The sequence below is a fragment of the Danio rerio genome, chromosome 11 (genome assembly GCF_052040795.2).
Source record: "Danio rerio strain M-AB ecotype USA chromosome 11, GRCz13ab, whole genome shotgun sequence".
In the NCBI taxonomy this organism is placed as follows: domain Eukaryota; kingdom Metazoa; phylum Chordata; class Actinopteri; order Cypriniformes; family Danionidae; genus Danio; species Danio rerio.
Window position 1 is genome coordinate 5,990,792 of NC_141031.1, and position 14,242 is coordinate 6,005,033.

A 14,242-nucleotide genomic window follows, 5' to 3' on the forward strand; every position below is an offset into this window, starting at 1 on the left:
GATAACGACTTTTTTACACATTCCGGCCGGCCTGTCACCCTCATACACTGATACACTCATTTACTATGGACAATTTAGCCTACCCAATTCACCTGCAGCATGTCTTTGAAAAGTGGGGGAAACTGGAGCACCCGGAGGAAACCCACGTGAACGCAGGGAGAACATGCAAACTCCTCACAGAAATGCCAACTGAGCCGAGGTTCGAACCAGCGACCTTCTTGGTGTGAGGCGACAGCACTACCTACTGCACCACTGCTTCGCCCCACCCTGTTTCTTATCATATTCATTTTCTTTCAGCTTAGTCCCTTTATTAATCTGGACTCCACAGCGGAATGAATCGCCAACTTATCCAGCATATGTTTTACACTGCGGATGCCCTTTCAGCCGCAACCCATTACTGGAAAACATCCATACACTCATAGACTACAGCCAATTTAGTTTATTCAATTCTCCTATAGCGCATGTCTTTGGACTGTGGGGGAACTAGGAGCACCTGGAGAAAACCCACGCCAACACAGGGAGAACATGCAAACTCCACACAGAAATACCAACTGACCCAGCCAAGGTTCAAACCAGCGACCTTGCTGTGAGGCTATCATGCTACCCACTGTGTCACCGTAATGCCATATTCGTAATCAAAAACCGTAATTCACCGTAGCCTATAGTACTGTTTTATTTATAAAGACGCTATTATTTTTTACTGATATAGATAAAATAATTCTCACATTCTGAGGACACAAAATGTACAAATGTCACCCACAATCTTTATAAATATTTGATCATAATTTGTATTATTATTAGTTTTTAGTTTACATATTTGTAAACTTTTGAAATAAAACAGAGATAAAACTACGAGGTCAATATTTCTAGCGTATCAAAGCCCTCTTTTTGTTCTTAAGCCTTAAGTGGACTCGGTTTCCCAGCATGCCCTTCTGTCATTGCACCGCCCTTGCTGGGGCGCCCCGTGGCTCGCGTCAGTGTTGCGCAGATTCGGTTTGAACCGAAAGCGGAGTGTGACCTTCCCGGGCGGCGGAGACCGGCAGGAGACCGAGCGAGCGGACCCATGTCAGCACTCCCGTCCACAACCCTCGCCACGGAGATGAACAGCAACTTAGCTGGAGATGAAATCGGGTAAGACACGATGTGTTACATGACACTGTTTGGATGTTTCACACTCGTCCCGTTCCAGCGGAGAAAGATGCGCAGCGGGCCGCCCGGAGGACAGCAGATACCAGCGAACCAGTCCTCCGCGCACCGCACCGCACTCACACCGGAGCAGCGGCAAACTCCTTAAATATGTAGCGCACGAGGACAACATGTTCTCGGTACATTTAACTGATTAGATGCTTGAATAACGAAGCAGAAGATAAACTGGCGAGAAGGATCAGCTGTCAAAGCTCTGATACCGGGGCTGTGTAGCACACTCTCTTTATTCTGCAAGTTTCTTATACACAAACAGGAGTATTATATCACTGTCTGTGTATAATGTAAGTTCTACAAACAAAAAACTGGAGCTTAATATCCCTTTCATTCAATCTGTATGCTTTATTTTGGAGGAGTTTTTGTTATTATTTAGGTTTGTGATCACAAACCTGAGCTTTACATCACTCTTTTTATTCAAACAGTAATTTTGGAAGGTTTTTTTTAATGCTTTAAAGTATTTATAATCTAACTAAAATAAGACTTTCTCATGCACAGTGTTATCCTGTGACCAAGCCTGCAGCAGATGACATTAGATTTTGTATACCAGCTCATTCATGAGAAGCTTTCGGAGTGGGTCTGGATTATTTGACTGTATGATTATGACCCGTTAAACCGCACAGATCAGTCAGATCAGGCTTCCAGTGCCAAGGGCAAACGTGTTTTTTTTCCTCCTTCACCTTGACTCATGTTGGTTTCTGAATGAACATGAATGCATTATGACGTTCCCTCATCTTTCTGTTGCAGGAAGCTGTTTGTGGGTGGACTGGATTGGAGCACCACCCAGGGTGAGTGCAATCATTGTGTTAAAACCTGATGGTTTCATAGGTAAAGTTGGTTCTATATTCGCACATTCAGACTTTCCCCTTAATAATATATATTCATAAATGTGTTATTTGCAAACTCTAAATAGCGAAATCATATTAGCAGCAAATGACTATCAAAATACAACATTGCTCACAGTCAAATAAACAGTATTGTTGTCGATTTCAAGTCATGCATGCTAGTTCCGATCGAATATTTAAAGTAACATGGCAAACAATATAGAGACTTCTAAATGAACGAATGTGCGAATATTAAGCCAACTTCACCTCTACTGGTTACATGCCGTAGCATTAGTTGCAATGTAGATGCTCTTAAATAATGCACGTGTGCACTGCAAGCCTGTATCACTGTAGTGCGTTTTATTTCAAGTCGTGTTCTGCACTTCTGGAGATAATATTCACCATAAACCTAGATATCAGCTCAGCATGTTCTGAGTATTGAAACCAGGTTGCCGCTGAGGGGCTGAGCTTGCCTTTTCAGTATGTGGGTGCATGTGAGAGAGCCTGGGTTAGACGCAAGCAACAGAAATCAGATAAAGCCTGTATCAAATAGCATGTGTACAATGCGATGAAGAAATCAATGGGAATTTATGTAGTGTGGTGTGTGTGTTTTAAAACTCTATTTTTAATACGTTTTCCATATAATATCACCCTCAGTCAGTCACACTTGTCATGTTTTATGTGATATTTATAATTGCCTTTCATGCTTTGACATGTTGCTGGCTGCATAAAAACCGAATAGTAGTAGAATTTTGACCTCTGGGAAAGCCAAGTGAGATGTTTGTAGTGTGTTGGAGAGCTGTACTCGTGCACACATGACAAATCTTTTGCTAAACCGAGATGTAGCTAGGGGAGCGCGGGGCACAAAGTAACGCGGGGTTAAATGTAACACAGAGTTTTAAGGTATTCGCTCAGGGTTGACCATGGCATGCTTCAGAGGTTTTCACCACAGTGTCGGCAGACGTCTTCCTGTTAGTTATTGAAGAAGGGCATAACTGGGAATAGCACACAGCCAGGAACTGTTTCTAATGACAGCTCAAGAGCTGTAGTTGCGAGTGCTCAAGTTTGCGACGCAGTTTGCGAATGTTCATTTGAGCGACGGTTTTGGGAAACGGCAAATCAACAAACTATGTTTGTAACGACGGAACTTGCGACCTTAGTTGGCTAACAATGGTTTTGGGAAACGCATCCTTGAACGGCAGTGTGATAATTACAACCTGTTATTCAATCGTTTGCTGGAATTGTATAGATGCAGTATTTTTTACTGTACACAAGTAGATAGATATGCTAGTAGATACGCAATTTTTCCAATTACGTGCAGCCCTAGTATGAACGCATTTGATGTAATTTGAATGAGAAACACAGGAGAAACCATTTTTGCAGCATATAAGTATTTTTTATTAGTCAATATTTTTTATTTCAAAAATATCTGTAAAAGTATGAACGTAAAGTCTTATATTGTTGTGATTACCGTCTTCTAGTCTAAAAGATGAAACCATTTTAAAAGATGTATCAAACGGGGTTAGTTGTAACAGGCGGTTACAAATAAGTCACGCAATGTTGGACACCAACTAAACTAACAAAATATTGTTTGGATTTTAAGTGTAATCTTTAAAACTTTTTAAATAAAATGTTTTTAGTCACGTTTTACAATAAAATTTATTAGTTAATGTTAATTAATGCATTTACTAAGATGAACAAACAATGAACAATACATCTACTACTGTATTTATTCATGTTAGTAAACGTTAGTTAATGAAAATACAGTAGTTCATTGTTAGTTCATATTAACTCACGGTGCATTAACTAATGTTAACAAGCATGGACTTGGATGTTAATAATGCATTAGTAAATGTTCAATTAGGATTAATAAATGCTGTACATGTGTTGTTCATGATTAGTTCATGTTAGTAAATGCATTAACTAATGAACCTTATTGTAAAGTGTCACCATGTTTTTAATAGAAAATATTTTTAATCGACAAAAAAAAAATGTTTTATTGCCAATACTACAAATAAATGCATTGTATAATAATGGATAATATTCTAAATAAATCCAAATGTGTTTATCCAATAAATAAATGAACATACTGTGCTAGGTAGAAATAAAAATAAATTGAGATAAGTACTGAGGAAATACAGCTACTATTTAAAGTAAACTGGATTTAAATTACTTGTGTGAAATCTGCCTTTTAAATCACGTGTTACAACTAACCCTCTATCTGTTACAACTTGCCCCGCAGGTGGGGTAAATAGTAACATTTATACTCCTGGCACTTTTGGCAAAAGTGCATAGAAACCAGAAGTCCGGCGATCATACAACCAGTGCTCATTTGTAGGAGAGGCTTATGTATTGTTGATAAAAAACAAATGGTTTGTCTAACCCCAATACTTTGTTCATTATTTAGCCAAAACCCAAAAGTGTTACTTTGTGCTGTGCTCTCGCCTACAGTAGTGGTTTATAATTGGTACACTGCCATTCAGCTTGGGGTTGAAAAATGTATCTGAAAGAGGTTTCATATGGCTTTAAATAATTGGAATGTTTCCCCCTGCCACTATAAGGAATTCACCTTTTTTTATTAATAAAATATATTAATCATGCGTTCATACTAGGGCAGCACGATATTGGAAAATTGCATATCTACTGGCATATCTATCTACTTGTGTACAGTGAAAAATACTGTATCTATACAATTCCAGCAAACGATTGAATAACAGGTTATAATTGGTACACTGCCGTTCAAGGATGCGTTTCCCAAAACCATCGTTAGCCAACTAAGGTTGCAAGTTCCGTCGTTACAAACATAGTTTGTTGATTTGCCGTTTCCCAAAATCGTCGCTCTAATGAACATTCGCAAACTGCGTCGCAAACTTGAGCACTCGCAACTACAGCTCTGGAGCTGTCATTAGAAACATAGTTCCTGGCTGTGTGTTGTTCCCACTTATCCCCCCATGCCCAATTCATTTAGAACTTTCTAACATTCAAAGTTGGAATTATTAAAAATAAAAAAGGATTAAGGTCATCTCCCTTGAGTGTAATTTGCTTTCAAACTATTTTTACAGTTCAGTTTTAGCGATCTTCATGTTTACAATTGTGCTCCCTTCGCAGTGCACTTTGAAAACATTGATATCATTTTGAACACCGCCTCATGGCGAAAGCTAAGCTATAGGTGACCTATTATTATTAGGGATTATTATTATAAAAGAGGAATTTATGTAACGTCTCCAAAGCTTGTGAAAACAAAAAGCATGCATTAATTATTTTAATTTATAGTAGGTTATTTATTAAGTATCTGTACTGTATATGACATGGACCTGCTGGTTAGAACTTTCTGCTGTGGTTTACAACTGTCAAATTGTAAAAGTAGACTTAAATAAATAAACAATACCCTACCTAATAATACTAATAATCATCATCATTAATATTATTAATATTATTATTAAATTGTTTTTTTCATTGTTAACACATAATAACAAAGTAATAATAATCATCATCATCCTCATGATCATCATTAGTATTATTAATATTAATATTATTAAATTAGGATTTTTTTCTTTTCCTAATGTTTAATAAATATTAAATTTCATTTCTTAATAAATAGCCTCATTATTTATTTATTCGTATGATTGATATATGATATTAGAATATAGTTTTGGAATAGGAGATGTCATATTCTCAATTTTGTAAAGGAAACATAGGCTCTATATGTGGCATTTACATATAATTCGGTTAATATGGAAAGCGAGTGCGTGATTTTACCAAAACTAATATCGGACTTTTTTTAATTGCCTGTTTGTGTAAAACAATATAATTTGCACAAAGAAATGATGGGGTTCTTCTCTAATGATGTAGTTCCTCCGCCCCGTTCAGAGCGTCATTGTGGGCGATTTACGTTATAACTAACATGGTTTAAGCGATGGATCTGCGACAGAGAAACTTTGCGTTTTGGGAAACACTCGTCTCTGCATCGTTCTTTTCCCAAACGATGCATCGTACTATGATAGCTCAGCCGTGAGTTATGTCATTGTTTGGGAAATGCACCTCAGTTTGGTGTTGGAAGATGTATCTGAAACAGGCTTCATACAGTTTCAAACAATTGCAAAATGTCCCCCCGCCACTATAAAGAGTTAATCGTTTTTTTAATAACAAAAAATCATACAAGGGCTGCACGATATTGGAAAAATTGCGATATTTAGTCTTTCTGTGATATATATTGCAATACACTATCTATACAATCCTAGCAAATGATTAAAAAGGACTATTTGGAAAGCGTTTTTGGTTACAATTTATTTTAAGGTTCAATTCTCAGTCTTAGCAAGTCATTAACTATGACTTTTGCTTCAAGAAACACCTCATTTGCTCCTTATTAAGGTAGTTTAGGAAGTGGGTAGGAGAGATGTAGAATAAGATCATACACTCAATATATATATATATATATATATATATATATATATATATATATATATATATATATATATATATATTTTTTTTTTTTTTTTAACTTGTTCAAACTACCTAATTAAAATGAGCTTAAACAACACAATTCTTGAGATTTCATTTGGACAACTTAACTTTTTTATGTTCAATCCACATAAATTTGTTAAAAGTGTTAAGTTAACATAATCAACTTTTGTTGGGACAACATGAATGAATTATGTGAAACCCTGCATTTATTATTGTACAGAATATGTGCTTTATAAGTACTAATAAGCAGCCAATGTCTAAATAACCTAGGATATTTGCAGAGCTAATGTTTCTTTTCATACTGATTTATTTCCGGTGAATGGTTAAAGTGACTTTTTTCCATTTTAGAGCATTGATGTTGAAATTTCAATGCTCAGCTAGGCGCGTTGCAGGCGCTGTGGGTCACGCCGATTACTTGACGCAGAAGTATAAACCAGGCTTCACACTGCATGTCTTTGGACTGTGGGGAAAACCACGTGAACATGGGGAGAACATGCAAACTCCACACCAGCTGCAGACCCACATACATTTTAGGACACAAAATCCAGGAAACACGACCTAGGCAGGGACAAACCATGTATGCTTAATTAAGTTTAACGATGACTAATCAACACCTACTGAATTTCACGAACATGGCGATCGAGACCGTCTGTGCTACGATTACTGTTCATTAGACTGTCAACAGTTTAGTGTTTCCCATTTCAGTCATTTCATTATTATATCGTAACCATTTTAACATTTGTGCAGTTTTATTACTCAAATTAAAATAAAAAATTACTTTGTCTCGCCTAGATCATCTCTATCTGCATATTTTTGAAATAGTGTACACTATTGTCTATTGGGTACAATATTTATTAACACTATATATAAACATATATTAATGACATCCATCATAACCACATATGGTTCGTCCCTGCCTAGATCATGTCGCCTGGATCGTGTGTCCTGAAACATGTGTTGACTGGTCCAGCCGCGATTCAAACCAGAGACCTTCATGCTTTGAAGCAACAGTGCTAACCACTGTGCTGCCCAACTCTATTTTTCATTCATTCAATTTTTTTTCGGCTTAGTCCCTTTATTAATCAGTGGTCGCCACAGCGGAATGAACCGCCAACTTATTCAGCATATGTTTTAAGCAGCGGATGACTTTCCAGCTGCAACCCATCACTGGGAAACACCCATACACACTCATTCACACATGTACACTACGGCCAATTTAGCTTAGCTTTAGCTCTTTGGACTTTTGAGGGAAACCGGAGCACCCGGAGGAAACCCATGCCAACAGGGCCAGAACATGCAAACTCCACACAGAAATGCCAACTGACCTAGCCGAAGCTTGAATCAGCGACCTTCTTGCTGTGAGGTGATTGTGTACCCACTGCGCCACCGTGTCGCCCAACTCTATTTTTTATGTAACGGAATTTTTGACTGAGCTTTCTGAATGTGATCCTGTCAGAACACCATCAGTTCAGAACCCCTGATCATCATGTATTTAATGCACCTTTTGGCTAACTGTTTCTTTCCTTGTTTTGTTAGAGACTTTACGAAACTACTTTTCTCAATACGGAGAGGTTGTGGACTGCGTCATCATGAAAGATAAAAGCACAAATCAGTCCAGGGGCTTTGGCTTTGTGAAGTTTAAAGACCCCAATTGCGTACGCACAGTCCTGGACACCAAACCTCATAACCTGGATGGAAGAAATGTGAGGAAAATGACTGATAAATCACTCTGCCTAGTCTTGAAAATTGCATCACATTTAATGCACTTAAAGACATCTGCTGCTTGTGACCCTCAGAGTCAAGAACTTCTGTTCTAATGGCATAATGGTTTAGATGTTTTTTTACTGAGTAAGTGCTGTCTGTATATTCTTGTAGATCGACCCAAAGCCTTGTACACCGAGAGGTATGCAGCCCGAGAAGACCCGGACAAAAGACGGCTGGGTAAGGACTTAAAAATGTTCAGCCACTTTAGTTTTTTAAATTTAAAAGTTTTATTATTAGAGTCTAAAAGCTATTTAAAGACATTCAATTTTATTTTTTAATTAAATTTTTTATTTATTTAATTATTTTATGTTTATTTTTTTTTATTAATTTCATTTGTCATTTATTAATTTATTTTATTTTTTATTGGATTTATTTTATTTTATTTATTTATTATTTATTTTATTTTTTTTTATTTTTTATTTTTTATTTTTATTTAATTATTTTATTTTATTTTTTCATTTTATTTTTTATTTTATTAAAAAACTGATTGGATTTTATTATTTTTTTTAATTTTATTTGTAATTAATTATTTTAATTTAATTTAATTTTATTTTATTTCTCCCAGAAAAGCTAAAACATTTTGTGTGTGTGTGTGTTTTTTTTTTTTAGAAAGGAAGCAAAAGTGACAGTAATAAATCTAAGAAGATATTTGTGGGTGGAATACCTCATAATTGCGGTGAAGCTGAACTCAGGGATTACTTCAACCGATTTGGAGTGGTGAGATGGACACAGATGCAGAAATGTACCATTTGTCTTCATTGAGACTGTGAGGACTCTAATAGAAAAAAAATAATCATAGTATTGTTATACAGTGTTCAAAAGAGCATATGAAGAGTTCAGATTCAGTCTGGTTTAAATGCTGTCTGAAACGTTCTTCTTGAACGGACACTTTTCTTAGCCTCATATGTTTATGTTCAATTATTTCACTTTAAAGGTAATAAAAAAATAATCTATTAATAGCAGGAGACTGAGAAAAATGCTCATATTAGAAGAACATTTCAGACGGCACTTAAATGTTTTTGCATCTGAACTCTTTATTTACAGTGGAGGTCAAAAGGACCAGATCGTCAGTACGGTCCATTTGAGCATTATTTTATACGTAGATTGTACATTTTGCCACACATTTAGACCCCTCTGTATGAAGTATTTTATATATGATGCCTTTTTGCTCTCCATTTTGTCCTTCACGGGTCCTGTTCTCCTTTTGAAGGTCACAGAGGTGGTAATGATCTATGACGCAGAGAAACAGAGGCCTCGAGGTAAACCACACATTCATATTTGCTCCCATTCAGTCTCACCTCATCCGCAAGACAAACTATTCCAGCCCAAAGAGAAGCGAACATCACGCAGGCCATCCGTCCCTCTCATGTGTGCGCCATGCTTGGTTTGGTGCGTCTCAACTTTTGCATGGTGGCAAATCAGCAGCATCCACATGACCCGCCGACATTTGCATTAAACATGCTCAGATAATGCAGCTTCTTGCAGATCCACTTGTTTTAAAAAGTGTAGTTAATCCAGAAATTAAAAGTGCTTTTTCCTTTATTTTATTCAAACCTGTTTGCTGTTCTTTTATTTCTTTTAGAAAAATCTTTTTTTTTTTTTGTAATTACAGAATTGGAGGCACTTCTTTTAAAATGATGATTGTACATGCAGGAGGTTTATTAATGAACTTAAAGGGCACCTATGATCTCTACATCATCTTTTGTGAGCTGTTTGGACAGAACTGTGTGTCTACAGTCATATTGGAGTGATATAAACAAAATAAGTCTCTTTTTTACATTTCCTGACATTAAAATAGGATCCAAATCTCTCCCATTTTGAGGCCCCACTGCAATATGACTCACAAGTGTGGTTTCCTCGCCCACTGGTTTAATTGACAGCTGTGTATTAACATGTCCCCATAGTAACATGTATAATCATATCAACAAGACAGGACGTGCGCAAAGCAACCAGGATTAAAAGATCTGTTCAGCTGACTGTGATCATCAGTCATCATCAAATGTGATCAAGAATGAGTATATAATGTTTTTACACCGGCATGTCGATTTTTACCGTCTTTATCACCACAGTCGCATGTCAGGACAATTATAAAAGAAGACGATTCAATCCCGTTGATTTTGTTCATTAATGTAAAGGATATCTTTACAGCAGTGGATATTAACAAGTGTCCTGTCACATTTGCTGTGCAAAAACAGTGCAAAGTGTGAGTCATAAAAGGCTTGAATGAACTCCACATCAAATAATCATTGGGAAAGTTCTTACTGTGGTATTTCTCACAAACGTTACGTGAGATCTGCTTCCTTCATGTCTGTCACTGTGCTGCTTATCTGACGCAGCCGGAGATTAACGGTGGGCTGGGAGAGCTAGCATTAAAGGCACAGGCAACAGAGCAGTGTTCAGAGCAGAAAAATTCAAAATTCTGAAAGGTATATTAAATAATCTGATGGGTGTTTTGAGCTAAAACTTTACAAACACATTCTGGAGACACAAAAGACTTTTCTTAAATCTTGAAAAAGGGGTAAAATGGGTGCCCTTTAAAGTTCATTAGCCATTTTAATGGTGCATTTTAAAAAATGAAAAACAACAATAGATTTTGCCTTTGAGACTAAAAGATCACAACTACATTAGCCATGAAAATTCTGAAAAAAAATCAATTCAACATTTTTTACTAAAAAAAAAAAGTATTTTTGTTTGTGTCTTGCATTTTAATAGAAAAATGTTTGACAGAGTTTATACTTTTCTTAAAGAACTCATACGACTTGAATTCCACGGTAAAAAATAAATAACAGAACAACATGTGATCATTATATTTTTGTAAACACTTTAATAGAGCCGTTGTTTTATTATCCAGCCATTACCTATTCACCATAGCTAGTGTTGGGGGTAACGCATTACAAGTAACATGAGTTACGTTATAATATTACTTTTTTAAAGTAACGAGTAAATTAACGCATTACTTAAAAAAGTAAGTGATAATATTTGAGTTACTTTTCTAAAGATGTAACTCAAGTTACTTTTTAGATTAATTACTACACTTTTTTAAAAATTTTTTGCTGAATTGAAATCAGTGTAATCATGTTGAATCACAGTCATTGACTACGTTTACATGGACATCAGTAGGGTCAGACAGAATCTGCGGACATTTTTGCTATTTCTGCTGAGAATTTTGTAAAAAGTCTGAGGAATTATTCGTATCATAACTAAAACCTTAATATATATGAAATAAAAAATAAAAGCTTTTTAACTTGTATGCAATGTTTACAATGCAAAATTCAATTAGATCCACTTTATTTGGTAAACAAAGCAAGTCTCTCATATAATATATCCACTAAAAGACAGTTAATATTACTTTACAAACTGTATTGTAAATAAATCAAATTAACACTTTCTAATGTAAATAATATTTCTGAAATGATAAAAAAACAGAATAAATTTGCTCAGATTTACACCATAAAAAAAAGACTCAATGATGGGGATCTCTGAGCACAGATTCCGTATAGGCCTAGACATGAGTAATCGAATCATTTGCCCTAATCTGAATAAGACAATAATATGTTAAAGGTGTTTACATGAGTTGCTTTTTGAATGTGCCTTTCATGATCCCGTTTTACACGTTATAGCACATAGATCGATTAACGTCATTGCATCACTGCGCTATCCACATTTCTTCCAGAGTTTCATGTAATTTAATAGTTTGGGGTGTTTACACGTTTGTACTGCACTTCAGTATTCAATCAGAATACTCAACATGTCTTAATTTGATTTCTGTTCAGTTCGATTATGACTTTAGTCGGATTAAGATAATCATTATAATAGTCAAAAGATCTTAATCGGAGAATTGTCTTAATCATGTTTAAATGGGTTTATTGGTTAGTTATTAATTAGTTCAGACAAAAACCAAGATGGCAGAGCCTTACATTTTTGTGATAGAAGTATTGTCATTTTTTGAACACATAAAAGAAAAGGGGATTATTGTCTTAATGAACATTGATTTTATATACGGCATGTACAGCATCAGGAAGTTCTCAGAAGGTAACATTATTCTAACTTTTTTTAATTATTATTTTTTAAGGTAAATGAAAGTGTAGGTTATTTGTTGTGTTGTTAAATGCAGAGCTCCTCTATTTAAAAAAAAAAAAAAAAAACACCCTGCAAGTTCTGAAAGACATCAAGCCTCAGGCAGGTATGAAAAAGTAACGTAATGCATTACTTTCCATAAAAAGTAACTAAGTGACGCAACTAGTTACTTTTTTGGGGAGTAACTCAATATTGTAATGCATTACTTTCAAAAGGAACTTTCCCCAGCGCTGACCATAACAGTCCATAACAGTTATCTAGTAAAATGGACTGTGGCACTAACATGATTCAATGTGAAACATAGCCCTCAATATAACTGAAGAAATAAAAAGAACAGCCTTTTCATTTTAAAAAACAGTAGTGTTCATGCAAAGTTTGCAGTGTAATTTTGACATCCTCTCCAGCCATGTTCTTTGTCTCCCAGAAAATGTTTCCACCTAAAATGCTTCTGACATTTCACTCTCGTTGGGTTCATGTGGAATAGTTTGTCTTGTGAACATTTGCAGTTGTCTAATTAAATTTCAAACCACTAAAATTAATTCCTATTAACCTGTAGACATATTTAAGTAAGTTTTTTTTATGCATATTGATATTTTATTGATCTACAAAATCTGTGTTTATTGCAATGTAGTGCATTTAAGTAAGCCTTTCTATCTTTCTTTTTATGTCCCTGTTTTCCTTGTCAAGTGTTTGAATGCATTAACGTTTTTCCTGAGATATGTCTGTTCTTTCTTGTAGGATACAGTACAGATAGTGGCACCACACAGATTAAGGCCTGGTGTGAAACGCACTCATGTCTGTTTCTCTGGTGTAAACACGGTTAATGCTTCAGCTTGCACCCAGCTAAACACTGCGACTCGTCATTTTTCTTAATGGTTCCTGTTGAGAAATTCAGTGTTAAAATATTTAGACACTAGAGTCAGAGTTTTGTTCTCAGTAGCTGTATGTTTTAAGGTTGGGCGATGACGAGCAATTTGGCATTGTACAATGTCTAATGTCGTCGTAGGCGGCTATGAATTTTTATTATTGGATAATTAATTCATATAAATAGTCTACCGTTTCAACTATCTGACCTGCATGGTCTTTGTTTTACCGATAACCAAATCATAAATAAATAAAGATAAATTACACACAAATTACCACCTGTCAATCACTTTTTCTGTGGGACTCTGACATGAATAGGCAGAGTCGTATATAATGGCGTCGACAAACTTAGTTGGTAAAACAGGTGCACAACCAACAGTTTCTGAGGTTTTCTCTAACATTACTTAGTACAAGCGTAAAAGCGATAGATTGAAGCAGTGTACTGACGCTGTGACATGTTACCTCAGATTTAAAACACAGAAGAGTCGCTAAATATCACGTTTTAACAACTATAGTGAGACGCGATCCAGCGGTACATCCTTGATAAACTGTCTGACGTGCACTCTCTGGGGTTTTGTGCTCAAAGCACCCGCTGACTGCTGGAGCTCAGACTCGCTCTTATGCTGCAGCGCATGACAGTGTGTTTGTATGTGTGTGTGGTCAAGTGAAAAGCGTTTTCAGGGCTTTTCAGAAATTCTAGGTGAAACCCCAGTGTTGACGTGGATTGTTTTCGTTCTAAAATGCTATTTTAAAACTAAGACATATTAGTGTTAACAGTGCTAGTTACTGCTGCGACGGAGGCGGAGGATCGCTATGCCAGCTCAGCATCGTGTTGTCTATGGGCAATCGGCGATCAGTGTTGCCAACTATTTCCAATGAAAAGTACTTAAAGCCTGCCTGAAAAGAAGCTAAATGTTGCCAGATGACGTCACACGCTAATTTGCTTATCAGTGACGTCATTACATAGTATCTGACAAGCGTAAACCTGTCATGTCTCTACTCTCTGAGGCGCCGTGTATTATATTATTTTATATTAAAACATTACATCC

At 36.0% G+C, this 14,242-nt stretch overlaps 1 protein-coding gene across 48 annotated transcripts in view; it reads left to right on the plus strand.

Annotated features, from left to right (window-relative positions):
• Positions 1-976: 976 nt before the first annotated feature.
• dazap1 (DAZ associated protein 1) overlaps positions 977-14,242 on the plus strand; it is a 44,629-nt gene continuing 31,363 nt past the window's right edge. For 45 of the 48 annotated variants that reach the window (XR_015502007.1, XR_015502006.1, XR_015502009.1 and 42 more), the window contains exons 1-6: positions 977-1,131; positions 1,948-1,988; positions 8,025-8,191; positions 8,364-8,429; positions 8,862-8,969; positions 9,463-9,511. Coding sequence is in view for 42 of the 48 variants with exons in the window: in XM_087272552.1 (XP_087128678.1) it covers positions 1,064-1,131; positions 1,948-1,988; positions 8,025-8,191; positions 8,364-8,429; positions 8,862-8,969; positions 9,463-9,511 (499 nt within the window). In the remaining 6 variants the exon portion in view is untranslated. 48 annotated transcript variants of the gene reach the window in all.